Here is a 24,853-nt window from a genome sequence, read left to right on the forward strand (position 1 = left end):
ATTACACTTCATCTTTTCATTAGTAATTTTATAGAGGATTTGGTGTTGACTGCCTTAATGTTCAGCATACCAAAATGTGTTTGGAAGAATCCAAGAGGACATGAGTCTGTAATGTGTTCTTCTGCAAAGCACTGCAGCAGTTAGGAGAGATGCAGCAGTGTGCAATTGCTGATTTTTCGTAGCATGGAAGGAGAGAGATCCGTGGTGCCCACAACAGCAGCCGTATTTCCCGGCACCCTGCGAGTGGCTGCTTAACTCCTGCACAGCAAGGGGGGTGGCTCCAGCACAGCTTTAGTGAACAGAGTACTGGATCTGTACTTGGCCACCTCCATCACCGGGGGTTTACAGCCCAAGGAAACGCGTCTGGAAAATTTTCACGCGTGTCTCAGGTGGGATAGGGACAGGACTGCCCGTAGCCGGGATAAGAGACTGAGCACCTGTCCGGACCAACAGAGACACCAGGCCATTAAAAAACACACAGTTTTTTGTGAACACCTGTTGCTCTCTCTCGGCTCCCCCAGGAGTTCGGGGCAGACCGCCTGCCGCCCCGGCACCTCCTCTCCCGTCCCTTCCCCGCAGCCGCCGGCCCGCGGCAGCACGTTTGCGGGCGGCCGCAGGCAGCTGGGCGGCGGGGGGCGGAGGACCGGGCAGCCTCCCCTTGGGTGGCCGGCGCGGTGCCAGCGTGGGGCGGCCGCGCTCCGCCCTCGCCTAAACCCCCGCCTAAACCCTCACCTAAACCCTCACTCTCCCACGGCCCGGCTGGGGCGCGGTGGCAGCGAGCAGGACCAGAGCGGGTGAGTGCTGCGTGCGGCGCCGCGAAACCCCTGGCCCGGGGCACCGGGAGCGCCGCTGCCGGACGATGGCCGCTGTTCCCCCGCCGCAGCCCTGGCTCAAAAGAGCGGTCGGCAGTACCGTCGGTAGGAGCGGGTGTGCGGGGCACGAAGATCTCCTGGGGGTCTCCGCGCCCCGCCCAACGGCCCGCCCTGGTCGAGAGCTGGATCGAGAGAGCATCTCGCCCGCTTCCTGCCGTCCTTCACGGCCGGGCCGCGCCGCGCTCTGCGGACGCCTGTCCAGCTCCTTCCTCTCTCCAGTCCCACCTGCAGGCTCGCCGGGAACGACAAACGCCTTCAGAAAGGGCTCAACCGGGCCTTAAGCCTGGCAAAGCAGCGCTGACACCGCGCTCGAGCGGCTGGAGATTTGGGGGAGGGGAGGAGAGGGGAGCGCGGGTCCTGCCAAGCAGTGGTGCTTTATTCCAGCAGCCCTGGAGCTGGGGATCCTGTCTGTGTTCAGCCAGGATAAAAGTACTGCCAGCTGGTGTCAGGCCCAATATGCATTTGTCTTTTCTGTACCTCTGGCTGTGTTTCCTGAGTGGGTGTGAGGAGCATGTGGGTCTCTTGTCTTTAACCTGAAATAACAGACTTGATTCATTACCGAGTTGGCAGAGTGAAGAGTTGTCAGGATGCTGAAGAACACCAAGGAAAAAAAGGGGTTAAGTTATGTGCAGAAAGTAAGTTGGTAACTCTGAAGTCCATAGTTGACTAATTATAGCCCTGTTATATTAAACAATACCTTTCCTGAGATAATCTCATTCATGCTCATTACTTAATGTGGCTGCCTAAGTAGCAAAGGCAGAACTTGGGGACTAAAAGACAATACTCACATGGTCACATTCTTAAATCAAGAAATATTGAATACTGAATGGCAGTAACATCATGTGACTCCTTGTTTAAGTGTTAGCCTAGCTGTTATGCCAGAAACAATATTTTCTTGTCCTACTAACAAGACTATATGAAACTTGAACATCCTTCTTAATTACACAGGAAGGACACAAAAAGAGTTCTGCATGTGGGAGTGAATATCTTCAGCCAACTCTGTCATCAAGTGGGAAAATAGTGTGTAATGGATCCAATCAATTCCTGTTTTTTTTTTTTTTAAAAAGGTATTATGTGTCACTTAAGGATATGTCCTTTTGGTTTCTCATTGCTTTTGTAGGGCATGGAGGGTCAAGAACTGCCTTATGTGCTCATTGACAGTATAGGAGGGAAGCATGGAGTATATGAAGACCATCTTGAATTTCTGAAGAAACATTTTCAACTCATCACCATGAAAGAGTATCTTGAAAACAAGAAATTTCTCAGTGAAAATATCAAAGCTGTTTATATGTGGTATCACAAACCAGTTATTAATGAAGGGCTGCTACAGAGCTTGCCTAACTTGAAGGTAGTTGCAAGCTCTGGAGTGGGGATAGATCACTTGGACCTGAAACTCCTCTCCAGCTATGGTGTGAAAGTGTCCAACACTCCATTTGCTGTTTCCACTGACACTGCAGACTTTGGGATGGCTTTGATGCTGGCATCTTCCAGGAGGCTTGTGGAAGGTAATAGCTGAAATGCTCTTAGTCCTTTCATAGAAAAGGTGACTCTTCAAAACATGCAGTTAGAAAGTGTGTGCTGCTGCAAAGGTAAACTTAAAAGTAAGAATACAGGAAAATATAGGGATGAGTAAAAGTTAAGACAAATCTGTCATGTTGACAGTAACTTGCACAGAGTACAAACCATTTCCAAACAGGTGTATCAGTAAGATAGTTGTGTTCCTTCTTCAGGCAGCCCTAAATTCAGGCCTCTTCCCCCTCATTCTACTTGTTCACTGCAGTCTTGCTTTTCAGGTTTTGGTAAAAGGGGAATAAAAGGAGATATTTTCAAGGAGGTTTGAAGCCTTTCTTTGCCAAGCTGACACATATCTAAGTCCATTATGAACAAGCTGTCCAGAAGTATGTCCACCACGGCCTGTGTTTCTTTTCTGTGTCAACTTTGGTGTATCCTCAAGATAGCTGCGAATCATATTTTGGCCTTGCTGAAAGTCTTGATGATACCGCAACAGATTCATCAGTTGCACTATTTGGTATTTGCAATGTAAGTGACATCCATGGCACTGTCAGTTTTGTTGGCCCTGCTGAGGAACCACCATGAGTAAGAAGCTGTGTACTGAGGTGCATTTCAATGATACAACAATCTGTACTGCAGGCAGAGAGAGACAATGGGCAGGCGTGTGATATACATTGAAGGGAGGCTGCTGCTTTGGTCTTACCTTGTCTGCTGAAGAGGGGCTGGATATGTTTCTATCCTAAGCAAGAGATCAACGTCAGAAGTCATGTTGAGAGTGCAGCACTATTCACTTCTTGTCCAGAAACAAAATAACATCATGTTACTGCTCCTCTGCTTCTGCCTTATGATAAAAAGTGGGAAAAAAGTAACCAGACACCAGGACATCCTTTACATGACATTTTTCCTTCTTTTTCCCTCCTGCAAGGCTATCAGATGGCAGTCTCACCCAACACAGAGTATTCCCCTGCTGACTGCCTGGGGGCTGAGGTTTCTGGAGCAACCTTGGGGATTGTGGGAATGGGCACCATTGGCTACAAAGTGGCTGAGAGAGCCAAAGCCTTTGAAATGAAGATTTTGTACCACAACAGGAATCAGAGGTAAAGCTGGAAAGTCTATTTTGTAACTGCTTTTAAACATTATTTGTACCTTTCACTGTCAGACTGATCTCCTGTTCTCTCCATGTTAGAATAGGACAATGTGCTCTCTGCACTATTGTTACTAAATATTGTGCCAACAAGCAGTTAGGGTCACAGATTGTGGCCAGGCTCACCCAAAAGTCCAAATCATCAGGTGAGTTCATGGTGATAGGGCAGGGCGGAGGCCAGGCCAGGGCTGGAGGGAGCTGGAGCCCGGCATTGCTGGGGCAGGGGCTAGTGGCCCTGAGGGGAGCTGCTATGGTTCTTTGGGATGTGGGGAAGCCCTGGGGGGCTGGCCAGGACAGCCAGGGCTGGTGGTGCCCTCAGGGCAATGACAGTAAGTCACTGCCTTATTATTGGCTCTTCAAGTGGAAAAGTACATAGACTTGCTTCAAGATGGTCATTCGTTTCCCAGTTTATACAGAAACGAAGGAAAAAATGGCAGGAATACATCTCACTGGTCTCCCTGTGAGTCAGGGCTCCCTGGGCATTCCTGTCATGTTGGTGACATTGCCATAGACTGATGACAGGATAAATAGCCAGGGAGGACATAACTCCTGTGACTTAGGTGTGTCAGACCCAGCTGACAATGCAGAGCCGGACTTGTGAGACTGTTTGCTCTTTTCTAAATTAGATGTATGTGCCCTTCACATATGCCATGGCTCCCATCACGCCTATTCCATCCTTTTCTTTTGTGGGAATCTGATGGGAGCTGGGCAGTACATAACCCAGCCTTGTCCTTGCATGGATGGAATGCACCAGAGGTCCTGCAGCGTGTGGTTTCTGTGAACCAGTGCTGATGCACAGAGTGAGCAGCCTGCTGGTGGCAAAAATGATTGAACATTTGACTCCAGCCGTGTCTTGTGGGTTTCCTCAGTAATTTTCAGATGAGTTACTTTTCACAGGGAAGGGAATTCATGTCAAACATCAGTCTTGCTTTTGGATCAGAAAAGAATCCCCATTAAAACCAGAGGCTGTGACACAAATGCATTTATTGTATTATTTATTCAGTGTATATACACGATGCTCACTTCTTGCTTTCCATCCCCACAGGTATGGTATTGCACATTTGTGTATAGTGCACTTGGCATTGTGGGATACAGCTCAACATTTTCTTTACTGAGTTTCAGTCAGATATTTGGCTAACTGCTTTGCACTATGGAGTGAAGAAAACAACTAAGAAACCTTTTCTCTAATGGTGATTTGAACTTTTTCTAGTGACTTACTACTGGAGTTTAATTTTGCATTTTTCCCCTCAGAAACAAGGAAGAAGAAAGTGCTGTTGGAGCTATTTACTGTAAGAAGATAGATGATTTGCTCCAGCAGTCAGATTTTGTGTTGCTTTCTGTAAGCCTGACTCCACAGACGCACAAACTGATTGGGAAGAGGGAGCTGGAGCTGATGAAACCCACAGCTACTCTCATTAATATCAGCAGAGGTAGGGTGCAGAACAAATAAAATTGCTGGCATAAAAAGTCCTGGGAAAACTCAACCCTAATACAGGGTCTATCACTCTGAAATTTTTAGTAAATTCTCTGATTACTAGATTATGTAGATGTCTGTGGTCATGTATCAGCAAAACATTCAAGCATTTCCATAATTATGAGCAAGTAGGTCTCTAAAAGGTTAGTGAGCTTGAGTGTTAGAATCCCATGTATAATCTCCTACTTAAGCTTTTTATTTATTTAGTGTAGTGTTGTTGCTAACATACATCAGGGCAGCACAGCCCACCCTGAAGTCTGGCACTACGTATTTCCTTTTAAAAGTCCTGACTATCCAGCTCTAATGCAGGTACCCAAGTTTCCTCCTCCCACTTCACCACCCTCTCTCTGCTGCTGCTTCTGCTTTGTGAACATTGCTAGCCCTGCTGTTTGTCTGACCACCGTGCCCAAAATGATGGTGAGAGCACAATACAGAATATGAAAATAATAGTGTCCTTACTGTACCCTAGGTCTGGTTGTGGATCAGGATGCTTTGGTGGAAGTCCTTCAAAACAAAGTTATTAAGGCAGCTGCGCTGGATGTGACACATCCTGAACCTTTGCCAAGGTAGAACATGTATTTAAGTTAAATACAAATAAGTGTATGTGCATGGTTTAGACTAAGTGCAAGTTTGTGAGCATGTGGGAAGTTACATCATTTTTGTTACTAGGAGTACATGGTGTATGTCTGCTAGTCCTTCTGAAACCATGTCCCAAATCCTTCCCTCCTAGCCAAACAAAATTTACACTGACTCATTTGGAGGAGTGTTGCATTAAAAACCGCACAAGCCAGGCAGCATTTTGAACTCCTCTGAGTATGCTTAGGTCATGCAATTAGTTTTTAATTATTATTTTAAATACTTTCATGGCTCCTTTCAGCTGACATAGTAACAGATTAAAGCTCAGTGGTGACAAGCTCAGTATTTCTTTTCCTTTCCCAGGGATCACCCTTTGTTAAATATGAAGAATGTTATAATAACTCCTCACATGGCAAGTGCCACCAAAAAGACACGTCGCCTTATGATGGAGAACATGACGGAAAGCATAGAAGCTGGTCTTAGAGGTCTTCCTATCCCTAATGAAGTGCTACTGTAAAGCCACCTGCATTTAATGTGGATGCCTTTAGTGTTTATCCCAATGTGAGGAAACGGTAATTTGACCACTCTTGTGTCATGATCCCATGTGTGTTATACAGATAACATGTGTAATGCATCGATTTAAATTATTTAAACAACTAAAAGTGATTCTGTGTGGAAAACTGCAGTGTTTTGTCATGAACTTCAATGAGTCACTCATGAGTCACACAATCACACAGAATCACAGAATGTTAGGGATTGGAAAGGACCTCAAAAGATCATCTAGTCTAGTCCCCCCACCAGAGCAGAAACACCTAGATGAGGTTACACAGGAAGACTTCCAGGTGGGTGTTGAATATCTCCAGAGAAAGACACTCCACAGCCTCCCTGGGCAGCCTGTTCCAGTGTTCTGCTACCCTCACTAAGAAGTTGTTTCTTCTCATATTTAAGAGAAACCTCCTGTGTTCCAGTTTGTATCCATTGCCCCTTCTCCTATCATTGGTTGTCACCAAGAAGAGCCTGGCTCCATCCCCATGACACTCACCCTTTACAAATTTATAAACATTAATGAGGTCACCCCTCAGTCTCCTCCAAGCTAAAGAGACCCAGCTCCCTCAGCCTTTCCTCATAAGGGAGATGCTCCACTCCCTTCATCGTCTTTGTTAGCCTGTGCTGGACTCTCTTCTCCAGCAGTTCCCTGTCCTTGAACTGAGGGGCCCAGAACTGGTCCATAGTCCATAGTCTTGTGTTGGTGTACTTTATTTTTCCTGCATGCTCTTAAAATGGCCTGTCGGCACACCACCAAACTGAAGGACATTTGCGTCGTGCTCTAGTGCCGCCGCCGAACCTCATGGCCGGGCAGAGCACAGTCAGCGTGTCCGCCCGGCTGCTTCTGCCGCCGCGGCAGCAGCGCTTGTCCTTGGGGAACAGCTTGCAAGGCCTTTGCTGGGGCGGCCTTTTCATGGGAAGGCATCAACTGTGTTTATTTTCACGTCCAAATAACTCACCAACTAACAGAGCCTGTGCCCGGGTTTGCCTGCGCGGGACGAGGCCGCGCCTGTTTACGAGCTGTCCCCCAGCCCCGCGGGCCCGCCCTTGCGCCTGTGCCCGGGCAGCTCTGCCCCGCTTCCCGCCCGGGCCGGCAGGGCCGCCCACCAGCATCGCCGTGACCGCCGGGGCGCTGCAGCCTCGGGCCGCCGCGCCGCGAGGGGGAGCCGGCACCGCCGGGCGGCCGCCGTGGAGAGGTTCACAGCGCCGGGCCGGGCCGGGCCGGGCCGCGGCGGCAGCATGTGGGGCGCCCGGGCGGCGGCGGTGCTGCCGTGGTGCCGGGCGCTGCGCAGCTCCGCCGCCCTGGGCGGTACCAGGCACCTGCTGAAGAAAATGCTCCGCAAAAACAAGTAGGTGCGGGGGTTTCGGTCGGGCCGGGCTGCTGGCGGGCGGCGGGCCCGTCCTCCCTCCGGCGGTGCGGGGCTGCCTGCGGCCTGGCAAGCGTGCTCCCCGCCGACGGAACCGCACCCCGGGCCGGGACGAGGCGCCGGCGAAGCTGTACGAGGAGTGCGGGGCTGGGGGCGCCCCCGTGGGCCCGGCGAGAGCCGCACTGCCGCCCCGGGTCGCCCTGCGAGCGGCGCCTCCAGGGCCCGTGGGGCTCCGGTACCGGCGCTTCAGTTGCTGCGCCAAGTGACACCCGTCTCTGAAGAAACATTGGGGTCGTTCTTTCCCCACTCCCCGCGCAGCTTCGGCCGTGGGTGGGAGCGCTGCTCCCCCACCGCCTCCTATCCTCTGACCCCTCTGGGGAAACCCACTCGCGGGCATGAAAACCTGGGTGTTGTCCTTGTGCCTTCAGGGGGGTGGCGTTGTAATTGCACGGGGAACAAACACATTGTTGCTCTAAGCTGCAGAAATACAAAGCTGATTTCCCTTTCTTTTTTCCAAAAGAAAGAAGTTTTGGTATGACAGCCCTAGCCTGGGATCTAAGATGGTGAGTGCAAGCTTCTGAGGTGTTGCGTTTAGCTGTGCCAGGAGAAACAAGCTTGTGCTTCTGCAATTGTGTCTAACTTGGGGGAAAGCTTTTTCTGGTGCAGAAGTAGCAGAATTTTGTGAATGAACACTAGGGCTCCACTTTCACTATGACATACCAGGGTTGCTGTCAGAAGCTGTTCTGCTCCCCGCAGCCTTTTCCTCTTCTATGCTCCTCTTTCATCCACACCAGCACCTCTCTTGCATGCTCTTGAGCCCATAGTAGAGAACTGATCCAGATTAAAGTTTCTGTATACCAGCTTAGTTTTACTTTCATAGAAAACAAATTTTTTTTTTCTCCAAACAAGCATTGCTGTCTAGTTAATACATGCTGTATTTTAGAAAACTTGCTACAAAATAATGAACTAAGAAACCTTCACTGTAATACATGAAGGTGAAAGATTTTGTGAGCAGAAATATTCTTTATTGAAACACTTGATACATAAGACCTATACAAAGCCTTCATAGCTCCAGTAATGGTATTCTAAGAGCATACTTAGTGGAGTGCACAAAACTGTACATAATTACCTAATACAAGTTTGTAACTACGGATTAATGGGTTTTTTTCCTTTTGTGTTTTGTGGGGTTTTTTTTGTTTGTCTTTGTTTGGGTTTTGTTTGTGGCTTTGGGGTTTTTTTTAGATATATAAACCAAACAAGATGGCCTCTGTACTGAAAGATGACCAGACAAAAACTAGGAAGGAAGATAACATACGCTGCAGAGTCTTGAACGGTCTTATCCATAAAGCTGTGGCAGAGATGATGAGTACCTGTGAAGTTAATCAAGAACTTTATGATCTCAAGCTGGAAATTTGCAAGGCAAGTGCCAGAGCTACAGCTTGTATTGAGCCCCCCTGACTGTGCCCTGAGGTCAGCGTGGTGCCCCAAAGGAGCTCCCCTGGTGTTGTGCACAAGAGGAGTTTTGCTGCCTTGCAGCTGATGTGGCACGACATAGCAAGATGAGGCGCTGGATTCACCTGGTGTGCTAGGAAAACTTTGCCACTGTTGTACGTGGCTCAGTAAACCTTTGACACTATAATACAAATGCAGCTTAGGCCAACTAAATGGTAATTATCCTGGTATGGCTTTTTTTTTTCTGTCACTCAAACTGTTTGCCACTATTTGTCACTATTTGCCTTGTCCTTTCAGAAGGAGGACCCTCGTTTTACCAATGTAAACCTGTCTTTCCAAGAGTCTTTTCTTTGTGCAGCTGTGTGAGAATTGATACGTCTTTGTGTCCCTCACTATCATCATTACACAGGCAGAGGACCTAAGTGGGACATAAGCTTAGTTCAAAAAAAAAGGGCAAGCCTTAGAAAACGGAGTTGGCAAGCAAGTTTCCAGAAAGAATTGGAATTTGTACTTAATTGTAGCTAGTGTGGTCATAATTCATGGGTTTGAAAGGGATGTTAAAGCTCTGATTCAGGAACTAAGTCAGTCTCTACATTCTTTGTTGTCTGCAGTTTTTCCTTCTACAATTGCTGTTGTTAAGATTAAATGAAAACAGCTTGATGGACTTAGCTTTTTTAGTTAGAAATATGGAAAAAAATGCACCTCATAGCTGCACCTGTGACAAGGAGTTTGTCATTTATGATTGAAATGTGTTTTTGCCAGCTGAATTAATTCTGTTTTCAGGCAAGTGATTAAAATGACATGAGCAAGATGAATCTTTTGGCTCCATATGTGCAATATCCTTTATACAGTATTTTTTTTTCTCTCTCTAGGGCTCTGAGGATTTCTTGTCTAACTCGGATGGCATGTCTGCACATAGAAATACTGGCTGTTGTAGGCAAGCCACAGCACTTTCAGGAGATGTTTCTGTAAATGAAATAACTTATAAATGGAAGAAGGAGAGAAACAGCCTTCTTTCAAATACAGTGCAGATTTTATTATAACTGTCTGGTGCTTGGTGTTTGTGCTGCTCTGGGATGTGGCAGAGACTCAGTTCTGATTTACTCATGAGCTGATTCTGGTCTGATATAGTTTCTTCCATTATCAAAAGAAATCTAGTAGGCTTTCTGCAATCCATCAGGCTTTTTTTGGGGGGGGGATATAAAAAGTTAAAATTACATAATAATAATAATAATAATAATAATAATAATAATAATAATAATAATAATAATAATAATAATAATAATAACAACAGATAAAAATCATGCTTCAGGCTTGATACATCAAACTTTTATCCACTCAATTACATCACTCAAGTGGTGATGAAGAAATGGCTTGCATCAGATAGGGTTGGTTAGGTGCTTACATTAGACTCTGCATGGGAGATAGGGAGGGTTGATCCTGCATTAGAAACAGCTGGTTAGTGAATGGTGCTTTTTTTTAATGAGTGACAGGTTTTGTGAGAAAGGAGTTGTTTACTAGTGGAAGAAATCAGTATCTGCTTTGGTTTTTGGGGACAGTGCATTCTGGCCTATGAAAGAGTAGCACTATCAACAGCAGACTCGTGATGCAGTTTTCACTCCTGGGAATACTCTGATGGAGTTGTCTTTTCCTGCTAATGTCTATAGACACCTGTTGGTTTCTGGACTAGATGACCTCTGAACTGTGCCTTCCAATGAGTAGTTTATGCTTTCTTCTCCCTCTTCCTCAGCTCTTTCCTTCAGTTGAGCCAGAGAGGTTATTAGAAGTTTGCAGAGTGTACCCCCCTAGTGAGAAACTGTTCTTTAAGGTGCTGCTAGATGTGATGCATAACAGTTAGTGAAGTCTTTCAGAATCCAATTTGTATTTCAGAAGTTTATTCTTCAGGAAGATAGTCAGTCTGTCTCATGTGTGTTTCATTGCCTGTACACTGTGCGTTTTCAATTGCATACATTACAGCTATGGATATTATCTGTTAGTGAGCCAGAGGTTCAGGCACAGGAGGTGCCCAGCAGGCTTTAGACCTGGAGGGACTCTTACAGTGGCATGGAGGGCGTTTTTTTTTCTGTCAATATTAAAACCAAACTCTGGGTGACAGCAAACCAGGCAGTGTCACAGGTCCTTCTTTAGCGGAAACTTACACTTTCCAAACAGCATGCTGTAAATTGTTATTCTGGACTTTTCTTGATGGTAGCACCAGCACATTGATGAAATGTAGCACTGTCAGTAATGTACAGATGCTGAAAGACTTCTCCATTTAATTACAGCTGAAGGGGAGATCAGGCACTGACTTGCTTAAATCAAAAAAAGTCGTTTCAGTTACGGAATGTAAATCTTATTTGGTGTTAAATTACATGGTGCCTTTATAGAGGTTGAGTTTTGGTTCTGAAGAGCAGAGATGGACGAAGAGATTCTCCTAAGAATTTACATATCCAGTTTGGGTCATTGTATGCTTATTCATGAATTAGAGACTTTGTTGTATATGGTGTGTATATATCTCATTTTAAATAAACTTCTGTCTTCTTGCAGGTGTCCTTGGCATCAAACTTTTCAGCGTGTCGTATATACTGGAATCCTGCTGCTACTATGGAGGAAGAAAGTTATGTTGAAAGCGTACTGCAGAAGAGTGCTCCACGTATACGGTACTGCAATGCGATAAACAGACCACTTCATAAGTTCATAGCCATGTACTAGTACTGTATCTTAAGTATTTCTGATAGTCTGTATCTGACCTGTTAGGATGCTTTAGGTTTTTAGATATTTGGAGTCAGAGCATCTTCTGTGATGAACCTCACAGGGAAGGATGCCCGTGTCAGACCAGCTGTGTGTTCATTGTACTAGTGATGGTGGGCTGGATATGCTGTGCATGGCAGTAAGCCAGAATATGATGTTGCACAAGAGGACTGACAATTACAACAAGTATTTCTGATACCAAAAAATAAATGGCGGGATGCTACGTTGTGTTGTGATGCTTTTAAGCATTTTTGGTAGCGGATCCAGTGAGTTTTCAGGATATCATAGAGATTTTGTCTCTCCCTCTTTCCTTGGCTTACCCTCTGCTGTCCAGCCAGTGTGTTGAAGGATCAGGACTTCTCTCCATGGGGAAGCTGGCATTGAAGCATACTTGTAGAGCCATTTCCTTTCCTCGTTTCCCTAACACTGTGTAATTCCTTCTGCAGCACAATGCACTCTTCTATTCCCAACACTTTCCACTTTTTGAGAAGGAATGTTGTTGGCTGGGAAGAAGACGAGGGGAGTCTGCCAGTCCCTCCTGCAGATAGCATGTAGGACTTGTCCTGCTGCAAGGGCTCCATCCCCCACTGCTCTCACTCCTATGATGGGGATAGGGAAGCCAAAGGAAGTGGGGAAAGACCTGAGCCACCCTGTGTATATAGGAGACAAATCTAATATCATTAATACTCAGTGGGATCTGCAGCTAGTAGTTTTTGTATTGTTGCACATTCAGAGTTGGGATTCCGCAGTGACATATTGCTCAGCACTAACCTGAGTGGTTACCCATCAGGCTAAGTTTTGCAAACCATATCCTTAGATTTGCAGTACTGCTGGAGCTACTTTAACATATTTTATCTGTCCTGGAGGTGCTGTACTGTTACTCATACTGACGAATGCTGTGTTTTTGCCAGGTATCTCCTGACGAGCCAGCAGATTCTAGGAAATGTACCCCCAATAGTATTTGTAAAAGACAAACAAGCTGCAGCCATAAAAGAGGTAATTGTAATCTTTGACTCAAGTGTCCTGAAGTGCCTTATTCTTGATGTGTTACTATTACAGTCAATTACTGTTAATGACTTACGGGCTCATGTGGTGTGTATTAGCAGAGCTGGAAGGGCTGACAAGAATTTCAGACTCTCTAGAAGTGCAATATGCTGATCCACAGTCCAAATGTTTTTCACCTGCACTAGCATCAACAAAAAGCACAAGAATAGAAATAAACTAAACACTTCTGAAATTTCTTAATATTAGTTATTACACTGCTCCAAATCAACACAAGAAATCCTACACAAGAAGTAACAAGTGATTATGGAAGCACCTTGTCATTAATATTACTCCTTTATTAACATACCTAGATGGAGCTACAGATACTTATTCCTGCAGGTCCTACCTTTCAGGTCTGTTATTGTGGAACATGTTCTATTAATCACTGTTTCTCAAACTTTATTAAATGACCACGTGCTCTTTTTGAAGAAGAAAACCCCTGGGTTATCTTCAAGATCAGTTCATAGGCACCAAGAAAGTTAATCACACAAGACAAGTAAAAACCCTCCATAAATAGCTTCTGTCAGTGAATAGCGCTGGGAAGCACTTAGCTGGATCATATTTTCATACATTACAGATCATCAGATTTATGTAATACACAGATTCGAATAACAGAGCTTGAAATAACATAGCTGAACCTGATTTTTAAGTATTGGAAGATGGAGAAGTACTATCCAATTCAGCTCCTAGAATAATACGTTGAATTTGAAGGGAAGTAATGTAAAGAAAAGTAGGAGTAAAAATTTCAAATAAGATAAAACTTTCACAATTAGGTATAGTCTATAAGCACTGGATATACTAGATTTGTAGCATTTACTAGTTAGGTGCCATGCTAAAAGGGAGTTGGGAACTCAATATTAACATGCAGTAGAAATACAAACTCGCAAAAGGGGAAGAAATGAAAAAAATCCCAGTGTAAGGATGTTATGAAAAAGTATTTGCAAGACTTAAGAAAAGCCAAGTAAGACAAAAATTATGTATGTCACACAATACTTAGCCAACTGTTCAGAATGTGCATTAGGCAAAAAAAATTTGTAATAATCCCTGGATCACATATGCTATTTGACACAAACTTCCCAGGCAAGAAGTAAAAGCAGTTCCATGTAAGTGGAGGAAAAGGCTGATTTGAAATGGTTTTGCTAAATATTCCAAATATGTAGAAAATAAAATATTTCCTGTTTGATATTTGTCTGTTTCTTGTGTAGGTGTGGACAAAGTAAATTTAATACAGTGCCTTTAATATGTATTGTGTCCATGTGTTTACAGATTGAGGAATTACTGTCAATTGCTGATTTTGGACCTCCAGAAGAAGTAGAAACATTATCTCGGAATGATTCCAGGTGGGTTTTTTGAATCAGAATTGTACAAGTGTTTTCGTCTCTGTTGGCCAACTTAAATTGAGTACTATTTGACATGACAGAAAGTATATTTTAATTAGATATGTACATTGTTGTTATCTCAGAGTTCAGCAAATGGTTTTATGAGGAAACAGAAAGTAGAAGAGATAGACATTTTGGAAGACATTACCGAAAAGGCATCTCGGCTTTTAAAGAGATTAGTTGGGCCCTTTTGTTAACAGAAGAGGCTACAGAATAGCCTAGGAAAAAAAACTAATATGTTGCCATCCCAGAACTTAAATGTAGAGGACAGCATTTTATTTTATGGCCTATGCTTTCTTTACCAATGTTACACCCATTTATTAAAATTAAGGGAAAATATTTCTTCTTATATATGCTCTGGTTTACTTTCATGTTTTAGCGCAGACACATTTTCGTAGGCTATTTTGTTATTGGTTCTTGTGCACAGGTACCTTGCTGCAGACAGGTTTGCAAATATGGACAGGGAAAGTATATTTGGACCTCTGTTAAGCTGTGGAGAATGACTGAATTGTTGCTTGTAACAGCATGGTGTATACACTTCCAGAGGCAACTAACCCATAAGGTGATACCAGACCACAGTCTTAGAAATCAGCTGTTTGATGTCTATACTCTGAGTGACATAGTCATGAGACTTGTTACTTGCAGACTTTTAAGAGGGAAACGTTTTAGAATTTCTGAGAATTCACAACTCAATGTGTTTGTGATAGTTAAAAAAGAAAATGCTTTGCAGTAGTAATAGATGTTTCTTGCTGCTAGTTTCCTCAAGAGGATAAAAACTTTACATTTACCAGTGTTCTTTACTTGGTCGCTTTTTTGTGATATAAGTTTGGATTGTTATAAATGAGCACAAGTTTACTGATTAATCTCCATAAGTTAATTTAGCATTTTTCTGTGAGGGATTTTTGGCTTTTGAGGGATAGGGCTGAACAATCTATTGCAATAATGATTCTGTGGAGTGGGTGCTCTCAAAGCCAACAGCCTTGCACTTGTGTGCTGCAGTCTGTTGCTGGAAATGCCTTTTGTGCTTTAATGTCTCACAAGACTCTTAATTAGGTGCAAATCAGAAGTAGTTTCCTGGGGTAAATCACTGTTGTGACAGACTTTCCCCACAGAGCACCTAACATCTTCCTCTGTTTGTGTCTTGTGGAAATACTTAAGTCCAGCTTAAGGTGCAATATGCTGTCATTCATATGCCTGTCTGATGTGTTCTGGGCACAGGCTGCTGCTTCTTGCTTCTTGGCAGAGCTGGGAGAAGTCTGATGTCCTTGGGGCTCCCAGGTGTAGTGCTCACTCTGTTACCTGCACACACCTTTTCCCAGAAACAGGCAGTTTCATCTGGAATGTAGTTGCTTTATTGGCTTCCTCCCATTGAATCTGTTGACACAGGCTGTCCTTGGACACAAAGAATGGTGGTATCTCTTCCTTTTTAACAATAGGGAGTACAATGCTGAACACAGTGCGCTAATAAAGTCAAACTGAAAACTTCAGTTTATTTCCGTGTTACTCAAGCTGTCAAAATTAGCATTTCTCCTTAAAATATACACAAGGAAAAAAAATCTCACAACGTTTGTTTTCCTTTCCACAGTGAACTTTTCTCTTCAGCAACTCAATCTTCAGATTCACCCATGCGGTCTAATCTCTTTGGCATTGATCATGAGCTGCTGAATAAGCAGATAATGGACTACAAAAGACTGAAAGTCTCAAGAGATACACAAAGCATTGCCTGGACAGAAGAGCATGAGCAGCAGCTTTCTAAGATTCAAAAGAAAATGAAAAAGAAGAAAACAAAGAATCCTCCTGATGATGACATTACACCACAGAAATACTTACTGGACAGACATGAAGCTGATTACTGGGATGATAACACTGAATCAGTGTCAAACTATGAGCTGGAGGATGAGTTACAGGAAGAGGTAGACAAATGGGAGGCAGATGGTGTCATAACTCTAAATGAGTCTACTGATAAACTGAAATGACGTGAAAAAGCCACTCCCTTGAAAGTGGAGGCTGCCAATAGCCAAAAAAAAAAGACAGTTTAGTTTTGTACAGCCTGTTTACCACTTCCTCTTTCAAACTAATAGGTTTGCCATGTGGGCAGAGGTTTGCTAGCACGAGGTGTGTAAGAAGAACAAAAACGCTACTTGTGACATTCTGTTAAGCAGCTTTTAAGTTGCTGCAGATGTAGGACTTTCAACCAGAGTGCAGTTTTGTAATGGCAAAACATACATAGTGCACCACTGAGTTAAAACTTCTTGCAGTTCTGTTATTTCCAATAAAATTGTGTTTTCTGTGTAGATTTTTTTTTTTTGAGTGATCTGGATAAAATAATCATGAAGTGATGGTGTCTGTTATTCTAATAATAATGACAGTGGCATTCAAAGAGCAGCCTTCAACACACAAAGACCAGGACAGGGTACTCTCTAGAGGACCTAGTTAATGGGGGAAATCTTTCCACAAGAAGGTGAGACTCATTGAAATTATGGCAAATAAAGTTACAACCCTGAAAGAAAGTAAATGTATTTATTTCAGAATTCAGAACTTTACAGTTGTGCAAGAGGAACTGCAACCAGTAAAGAATGGAGAACTGCTCATTTGTTGGGTAAAATTTGGCCAAGCATTGACTGTGATGGAAAAAATTTATTAACTCAAAGATGGAGAAAAAGCAGCAGGGAAAAATGCCTCAGTAACTGTTTTGAGATGTGGAAATGGGTGAGGAATCATATAAAAAGTAAGAATAAAGCTTTCTGGCTCAAAGCAAGTAAAAATAGTAGCATGAGTATATAAAGTCAGAAGGGCTGAAGCTTCAAAATTTAGTTATTACTAACAAAGTAGTAAAAAGGAATTCTGCCAGAAATATGGTACATTTAATTCCATTAATTAATCTGCAAGTAAAGAAAGATAATGCAGGAGAAGTTGCACAATAGTATGTTGCTCTAGTTTTTCAAAAAGGTTTAAAAAACAGTGAGTATAATCTCAAGATTATAAAAAATAGTCTGAAGGATTTTTAGGTTGAAGGGAAGAGTTCATGTTGGCAAAGCACACTGAAATTCATTGTAGGTTATTTAATAATCCTCTTGATACAGGTTCTGAAGATTGATTGCCTGTAAGCATATGGAGAGGATACAGGCTACGAATGTCTATAGGATATTCCTGTAAGCTGTTCAGAGCTTGTATTGAATAAGAGTCAGGATGTTATAAATATATGCATCACTTCTGCTAGCATACAAGCTGCAGCTCACATTAGTACTTGCCTAACTTGAAGTAGGTGAATAATCCCACAAATCCCAGTGTGCGTTGTTTGGGCTTTCCAGGAGTTCTTCCTAAATTCCATGGGATGGACACACTTTGAAATACATGCTTTAGTTTGTTTCCCATTAGTGAAGCTATTTATTGCATCAGAAACTGTTCATGTGCAGTATCACTGTCAAAGCTAGCCATGGATTTGTTGCAACTTGGCAACAAAGCTCTTACATTATGGAATGAACAACAGGAATATGTTGATTGGTAATTGCTGAATGAATCCAGAGAATATGAATGTCTCTATCTTTAGTTTCTGCTAACTAAAGGTTAAAAAGAGGAAAACAAACAACAACAACAACAAAAACCCAAACAAACAAACAACCCCCAAAAAACCCACACCCAAACAACCTACATATTGGGTTTTTGAAAGAATTAAGAGAACAAAATTGATTACCTCTGCTTCTGGTTTAGTTTGCATATTTACAAACTAGGTTTGCAGTTCATAGATTAGATTTCATCTAAAAACAACCAAAACCACTCTCATTGTCAGCCCTAATACTTCTACTCCCTTGTTAAGTGAGGGCAGTCAACTTCTTGCCACAGCTAACAGCAAAGGAGCCAGGCTTTGTTTGACTTGGATAGCTATAAAAGACAATAAATTTATATTACACTGTATGTGAGCTATACAAACAATAATCACTTGCAGAATCCTTTGATTTGTTTTTTATGCATCATATAACTACATACGGGGAAGGAACTTGCAGCCTGCAGATGTATTTTGTCCTATATCTAACTCTGCAAGAGGATCAGTGAAGACAAAAAGGTTTTGGTTTAGATTTTGAAACCCTATAGAATGTGCCCTATCAAACCAGAAGAAAATCTTCATTAACTAAAAACAATGAGTTGCATGCATGTTTTTCTTGCATTCAATCACTGCTGATAGCACATTGCTGCACTGTACTCATTTGTACTTTACTATGGTGAAAGACCAGTGATTCTTATAAACACCTGACTAACAAAGCACCGTACTTCAAATAGTAAAAATAAAAGTGTAGAAATGTTTGTCTATTGTGGTAATTACATCTGAGGTTTTTTGTAGTATGTTCTTCAGGTAGTCCATCTTACCTGGTGGGCTTTGCTCAAACTTACTGGAAAACAAATACTAATGGAGAACACTTGTAGTTAATTTCAGTTAGCTACTCTCTCTCTGGCTCCAAGGAATAGGTAAGGAAACCAAACAGGTAAGAAAACAAAGCCATGGGAACAGGCATAGTAAAATGGCAGTGCTACAGCAGGTGTTTTGAGATCTGTGGTGTCATGAAAAGGAGACAGGTTCTGCAGTTGGGTTCTATGGCCTACCATTGTTTTAAGCAAGTTACCTGGGACAACCTGGCATCATTTCAAGTGATGGTTAGTTTAATCTGCAGGTTCAAACAATATTTGTAGCCTTTCTTTGAACCGTCTGCAGTTGCAAGGTTTATAAACTTTTTGTTATTGGTTGGGTGTTAGTGGCTTTCCAAATAAAGCAATGCATATATGCTCCTGGCTCACACTGAAGGCAGAAGTCAGCTTTTACTCTCTTTGACATGAGCGTTTCAAGGGTGCTATATACTTGCTCCAGTGCTAGACCGAGTAGTCTGTTAGTAACTCCACTGGTGTGTGTCTTGGTAGAAGGAGGCTACTCCATTTCTACTATTTATTTCTTCAAAGGAAAACTTTGTTTCAGGGCTTTGGCAGCAGTCCACAGCTGTGGTTCACAAGACCTTACTGACTTTATTGACATTGCTAACTTGTAATTGAAAATCACACCTGATTCTGAGGAGAGGCTTCAATCAGTGAGGAAGGAGGAGCCGCTACTGCTGGACTCCAGGCAGCTTACTAAATCTTTGGCTGCAATCAGATCAAAAAGAGCCTCCTAGGCACACAGGGTGGCTCCTGACAAAAAAACAAAACATGTGGTACAACGGACCTTGTGTTCTTCTCCTGTTGACCTGATGACAAGCTGCATGACAATCATAAAACCAGAACAGTTGAGGTGGGAAGGGACCTCTGTGGACTGTCTAGTCCAACCCTTCTGCTCAAAGCAAGGTCACCTACAGCAGGTTGCCCAGGGCTGTGTCCAGTCAGGCTCCAAGTATCTCCAAAGATGAAGACTCCAAAACCTCTCCCAGTGTTCAACCACCCCCACAGTAGAAAAGTGGGTTTTTTTGTTCAGACAAAATTTCCTGTGTTTCAGTTTCTGCCTGTTGCCTGTTCTGTCACTTGCCTTCTCTGCACCTCCTATCAGGTATTTATAAATGTTGCTAAGGTCCTCTTGAGTCCTCTCTTTTCGAGGCTGAACAGTCCTAGCTCTCTCAGTATCCCCTTGTATGTGAGATGCTCTATGCCCTATACTGTGAACAATTAATAACACTGAAATAAATTATCATCTTAATACTGAGGCTATGTTTAAGTACTTGCTAAGTGAGAAGCCAAGACTTGCTAAATAAACGAAGCAGACAATTCAAAACAAAAATGCTACAGTCCAGAAGCACCTAACCCAGTCCCTGACCAACTCCTGAACTCCAGGAAACACCTGGACAGATTAAAAAAAAATCTCCATCCACCACAAGCTTAGGACTAGAAAATATCTGGAACTAAAGCAATAAAATACCTATCCAGCATAAATCCCATGGAAAGTAAACTGTGCCTCTCATTTGACAAGCTGATGGAAAGAAAGGATCAGCTGTGCTAGAGAAACCTTGTACCTTCATAAATGCTGAACTGAGCACCAAAGGTAGTTCCTGACTTCTTTTTTCCTAGCCTGTGGTTTTTAAGCAGGCAAAAATCAATTGAGAAGAGTTTGTTGAAGATGAGGCAGCTTCATTCATGGAGCAAGTGCTGCTCACACAGTAAATCTGCCTTGCCCAAGTGCTTGGCTGGAGACCATGTCGTTTTTCTTGAGTGACCATCAAGCTGGGTTTTAACGATTACTGCCAAAAAATGAAGATGGAGGTTGTCAGTTAATAGACCCCAAATAGCTGCATCAATGGCCAATTTTTCTGGGGAGGAAGCTGAACTCTCTCCAAATAAGCACTATGTTTCTTCATCTAACTTTTCACAGTTGATATATAATGAAAGAGCCACCAAAATGCTTACTTCACATATTTCTTTTCCCTAGGCAGCACAAAAGATTTGAAGAGCAGACATGCAGGCTGGTATGCCTGTTGCTAGCAGTGCTAGTTTTGCTTGGTAGATTCCACATGGCTATTATAGCTTATGGAACGTGTGCCTCCTTAAAGAAATATTGAATAACTTAAATGAATATCCAAAACCAAAACAGTAAGCAGCAATATGCTCACATACCATCTCCTCATTAGGAGGCATAAGAGTCAAATAGTTCATCACTGCTGCCAACTCATGTTCATCAACTCAATAGTTCATCACTCATGCCAACTCAAACACAGTTAAAGAAACTTGGTAAGAGCCCAGGATGTGAAAGAGGTTAGTGGAGCTCAGAGCAGAGACACAAACACACTTATGCCAGGCTGCAAGGTGCTACACCAAGCACCTGCGTGCCTCCACGCATATAGGCAAGCCCTGAACAGGAGATGCATCTGAGTTTCCTCATATTTGCAGTCCTGCTTCCCTCCTGGCAGCAGTCAGTGCAGCTGTTGAGTAGAACTCAACAGCTTACCAGCAAGTAGGTATTTGGCCCAAAACATCTTAGAATCATAGAATGAATCATAGAATCATAGAATGTCCTGAGTTGGAAGGGACCCACAAGGATCACTGAGTCCAACTCCGTCCCTGCACAGGACAACCCCACAGTTCACACCATGTGTCTGAGGGTGTTGTCCAGTCTCTTCTTGAACACTGTCAGGCTTGGGGCAGTGACACCTCCCTGGGGAGCCTGTTCCAGTGCTCCACCACTCTCTGGGGGAAGAACCTTTTCCTAATGTCCAACCCTGGCACATCTTCCTGCCATTCCCTTGGCTTCTGTCATTGGTCACCAGAAAGAAAAGATCAGTGCCTGCCCCTCCTGCTCCCCTTGTGAGGAAGCTGTAGCCACCATGAGGTCTCCCCTTGGCCTTCTCTTCTCCAAGCTGAACAAACCAAGTTACTAGCTGCTCTTCATATGGCTTCCCCTTCAAACCCTTCACCAACTTCATAGCCCTCTTCTGGACACTCTCCAGTAGCTTTATATCCTTTTTATCCTGTGATGCCCAGAACTGCACACTGTGCTCCAGGTGAGGCTGCACCAGTGCAGAGGAGAGGAGGGTAACACCACCATATAACCCCACAGAATGTTATGAAGGTTTACAGCACAAATGGGAGCCCTTTTCATCCACCATCAAAAAGCAATGAAAAGAGGAAACACCGCCCAGGGCACAGTTTTGTTACAGAAGATTTTGGGGTCGAAGCAAGAAAGTACCATGTCCTGCAGAAAATGCACAAGCTCTCCAGGCTGAGTGCAATTATTCACCTTAGTGTACTTTCACTCCTGCCTGAGCACTACAAGTACACTAAAGCTCCCCTTTCCCAGGTAGTAAAGGGGTCCAGCTCTCAGCTTGCAGGACACCCCCAGCTCTGAGAGGGCAGGGAAGTGAGGTGGGTAAGGCTGTGGGGCTGCTGCAGAACTACTGCAACTTGCTAACATCGGCCTTGCTGCAAAACTGAAATTTAAATTTGGCAGTTTAGCTCGTTCAAAGAGCCTTTACTAAAGAAAGTTATTCCAACAGCTGATAAGCGGCAAAATTATATATATTTGGTGAATGGAAAGTCAGTTCATGTGTTTTTCTTCTTGTCACTGCTGAAATGTATTGCATCCAAGAAAAGGGAAAATGTCAGTCTTTCCCAAACTCAGCTCTCCTCTGCATAGATTCCACTGGAAATTAGACTTTCTTTTTTTTTTTTTTTTTTTTAAATATTTGTATTTTGGGGAGTTTGTAACAAAGAATGGTAGAAAAGCCTGTGGGGAGCAGGCTGGGACAAACTCACTCAATGCACTCATCAGCACGTGAAGACAGACAAGCGCTCTCTGTGTGTCACTCCGATTTGGATGCCTGAACTTTAACTTCCTCATTGGTACCTCTTGACTGCTTTGTTTAAGAGCTTGACATTTTGTGCATTTCTATTTCTGTCATGGCAGCAGCAGTCAGTAGGAGTGAACACTTTTGTTAGAACAGAAATGAATGCCTATCACTTGGCCAGTCCCAGACACTCAGGCTGCTATTTACCCTTCAGCGTATGACTCCTGGTAATTATTTTCCTCTTGCATTAAGATCTGTGGGAAGGAATCTTTAAAAATCATTATTCTGAGTACATCTCTTATTGAATTCTTACTTTTTCTTTACGTTGATAGGCTGTTTGCTGGCAGGTTTGAAGAGACTTGTCATGGTAAACGAACATCACAGTTTGAAAGCACCAAGCAGTCAGACTTCCTTCTGCTTTTCCCCACAGGTTTTGCCTTTCAGTTTTAAGAACTGAAATTTCCAGCAGGTTTAAGAGTGGAATTGGATCCTAGTGAAGTGAGACAAGATGAGCAGAGGCAGAGCAGAACTGGTCTGTAAAACAACAGTGTATATTTCTGTTGTGTTCATTTCTGATTTCCAGGTCCTAGTGCTTTTTATATCTGAATATGTGCCATCTCGTGCGTGATTCTCAGCTGTAACAAAGTTTTGTTTGATAGCACCCAAATAGCATTGTTTCACACTTATTTCACACAACTCTGGGGTTTTTTCCCCCTTTTTCTTTTTTGAGGTTACATTCCCACCTTATCTTATCTTTACAGGTGGATGGCTTTGATAGTATTTATTTTTCTTTTTTCTTGTCAGACAGGTCAGCACAGTTGTTGCTGTAGTATTGGATAACAAATTCAAGGTCTGTTTAATCTACAGAGGCTCTGTTTCAGATTCCTGGCACAGGAAGAGGCTTCCCTATTCCCTGAGACTGTGCTCAGGACCCTCTAGCATCTGTGGGACCTGCTACTGCTGCAAGAAATGGGTCCATGAAGCAATGTGGGATGTGCTTGACTTACCTGTGACTGGAGTTAGATTTAGTAAACATAACATGAAATTTTATAGGTATGATTCTGAAAATGTATGAAAGGATTGGGAAGTGAGAAAAGAGGTGCCAGTTCTTCGTTAGATCATTGTTTTATTTTTACTGGGGCATATACTTGTCAACTAACAAATTAAAGGTGCCAGTATAGGTTGGGAAATTACATATTAGAGAGCAGTGTAGGGGACAGGGACCTGGGGGTCCTGGTGAACAACAGGATGACCATGAGCCAGCACTGTGCCCTTGTGGCCAGGAAGGCCAATGGCATCCTGGGGTGTATTAGAAGGGGGGTGGTTAGTAGATCGAGAGAGGTTCTCCTTCCCCTCTACTCCGCCCTGGTGAGACCACACCTGGAATATTGTGTCCAGTTCTGGGCCCCTCAGTTCAAGGACAGGGAACTGCTGGAGAGAGTCCAGCGTAGGGCAACAAAGATGATGAAGGGAGTGGAGCATCTCCCTTAGGAAGAAAGGCTGAGGGAGCTGGGTCTCTTTAGTTTGGAGAAGAGGAGACTGAGGACTGACCTTATTAATGCTTATAAATATATAAAGAGTGAGTGCCACGAGGATGGAGCCAGGCTCTTCTTGGTGGCAAACAATGATAGGACAAGGGGTAATGGGATCAAGCTGGAACACAAGAGGTTCCGCTTAAATTTGAGAAAAACTTCTTCTCAGTGAGGGTGACAGAACACTGGAACAGGCTGCCCAGGGAGGTTGTGGAGTCTCCTTCTCTGGAGACATTCAAAACCCACCTGGACATGTTCCTGTGCGACCTCACCTAGGCGTTCCTGCTCCAGCAGGGGGATTGGACTAGATGATCTTTTGAGGTCCCTTCCAACCCCAAACATACTGTGATACTGTGATACTGTGATACTGTGATACTGTAAATCAAACTGGTAGAATTTTAAGTTTTTCTAATCTCTCTGTTATACCGGGTAGAGAGTGTGTATTTAGAGAACGATGTAGTCAAGTGGCATAAGACGAAATTTTTTAGGAGTGTCTTCTTTAAGGTACAGTAGAGACCTTTACAGCATTACTTTTTGGGTATGAGTACAGCTTTTATTACAGAGAATCATTGAAGGATTTGGGTTAGAAGAGACCTTTAAAGATCATCTAGCCCAACCCAGAACAGATGCTGGATTCTGCTCCTGGGACAGACTAACACTAGACACAAGTCTAAATGGGGAGAGAAGTGGCTGGAGAGCAGCCCTGCAGAAATGGATCTGGGGGAGCTGCTGGGCAGGAGGTTCAGTAGGAGTCAGCAGTGTGTGTCTTGGCAGCCAAGAGGGCAAACCCCATCCTGAGGTGCATCAAACACAGCATGACCAGCCGGTCAAGAGAGGTGATTATCCCACTGTACTCAACATTGGTGTGGCCTCACCTTGAGTGCTGTGTACAGTTTTGGGCCCAGAGTTTAAAAAGGATGAGAAGGTCCTTGAACGCATCCCAAGAAGGGCA

At 43.6% G+C, this 24,853-nt stretch overlaps 2 protein-coding genes and 1 long non-coding RNA gene across 5 annotated transcripts; all 3 read left to right on the forward strand.

The window, feature by feature from the left end:
• Positions 1–614: 614 nt before the first annotated feature.
• On the forward strand, positions 615–7,473 carry LOC102090062 (probable 2-ketogluconate reductase). Of its 2 annotated transcripts, none has more exons than XM_065052291.1 (6): positions 615–794; positions 1,993–2,377; positions 3,310–3,481; positions 4,780–4,958; positions 5,472–5,568; positions 5,942–7,473. In XM_065052291.1, exons 2-6 carry the CDS (start codon positions 1,996–1,998, stop codon positions 6,093–6,095), a joined length of 984 nt encoding a protein of 327 aa, XP_064908363.1. In that variant the 5' UTR covers positions 615–794; positions 1,993–1,995; the 3' UTR covers positions 6,096–7,473. The 2 variants fall into 2 exon arrangements, with proteins under 2 accessions (XP_064908363.1, XP_005509859.3); XM_005509802.3 differs by lacking the exon at positions 615–794 and adding an exon at positions 984–1,507.
• Positions 7,285–16,411, forward strand: RBFA (ribosome binding factor A). 2 transcript variants are annotated; one of them, XM_065052292.1, is made up of 7 exons: positions 7,287–7,473; positions 8,012–8,054; positions 8,734–8,910; positions 11,491–11,603; positions 12,606–12,690; positions 14,005–14,078; positions 15,703–16,411. In XM_065052292.1, the coding sequence occupies exons 1-7, from the start codon at positions 7,364–7,366 to the stop codon at positions 16,091–16,093; spliced, it is 993 nt and encodes a 330-aa protein (XP_064908364.1). In that variant the 5' UTR covers positions 7,287–7,363; the 3' UTR covers positions 16,094–16,411. The 2 variants fall into 2 exon arrangements, with proteins under 2 accessions (XP_064908365.1, XP_064908364.1); XM_065052293.1 differs by lacking the exon at positions 8,734–8,910 and having other exon boundaries at positions 7,285–7,473.
• On the forward strand, positions 8,917–10,234 carry LOC135578519 (uncharacterized). The gene is made up of 2 exons (XR_010470235.1): positions 8,917–9,158; positions 9,816–10,234. It is a non-coding gene; the product is annotated as an uncharacterized LOC135578519 (long non-coding RNA).
• Positions 16,412–24,853: the final 8,442 nt, after the last annotated feature.

Source organism: Columba livia, chromosome 2 (genome assembly GCF_036013475.1).
Source record: "Columba livia isolate bColLiv1 breed racing homer chromosome 2, bColLiv1.pat.W.v2, whole genome shotgun sequence".
Lineage (NCBI taxonomy): Eukaryota > Metazoa > Chordata > Aves > Columbiformes > Columbidae > Columba > Columba livia.

Excerpts from the sequence above, each read along its gene's own strand:
- LOC102090062 (XM_005509802.3), top strand. The coding sequence starts at position 1,460 with ATGCTGAAGAACACCAAGGAAAAAAAGGGGTTAAGTTATGTGCAGAAA. Across the intron at positions 3,482-4,779 it reads TACCACAACAGGAATCAGAG|AAACAAGGAAGAAGAAAGTG; the intron begins GTAAAGCTGGAA and ends TTTTCCCCTCAG. Across the intron at positions 4,959-5,471 it reads TCTCATTAATATCAGCAGAG|GTCTGGTTGTGGATCAGGAT; the intron begins GTAGGGTGCAGA and ends ACTGTACCCTAG.
- RBFA (XM_065052292.1), top strand. The coding sequence starts at position 7,364 with ATGTGGGGCGCCCGGGCGGCGGCGGTGCTGCCGTGGTGCCGGGCGCTG. Across the intron at positions 8,055-8,733 it reads CTAGCCTGGGATCTAAGATG|ATATATAAACCAAACAAGAT; the intron begins GTGAGTGCAAGC and ends GGTTTTTTTTAG. Across the intron at positions 14,079-15,702 it reads TTATCTCGGAATGATTCCAG|TGAACTTTTCTCTTCAGCAA; the intron begins GTGGGTTTTTTG and ends TCCTTTCCACAG.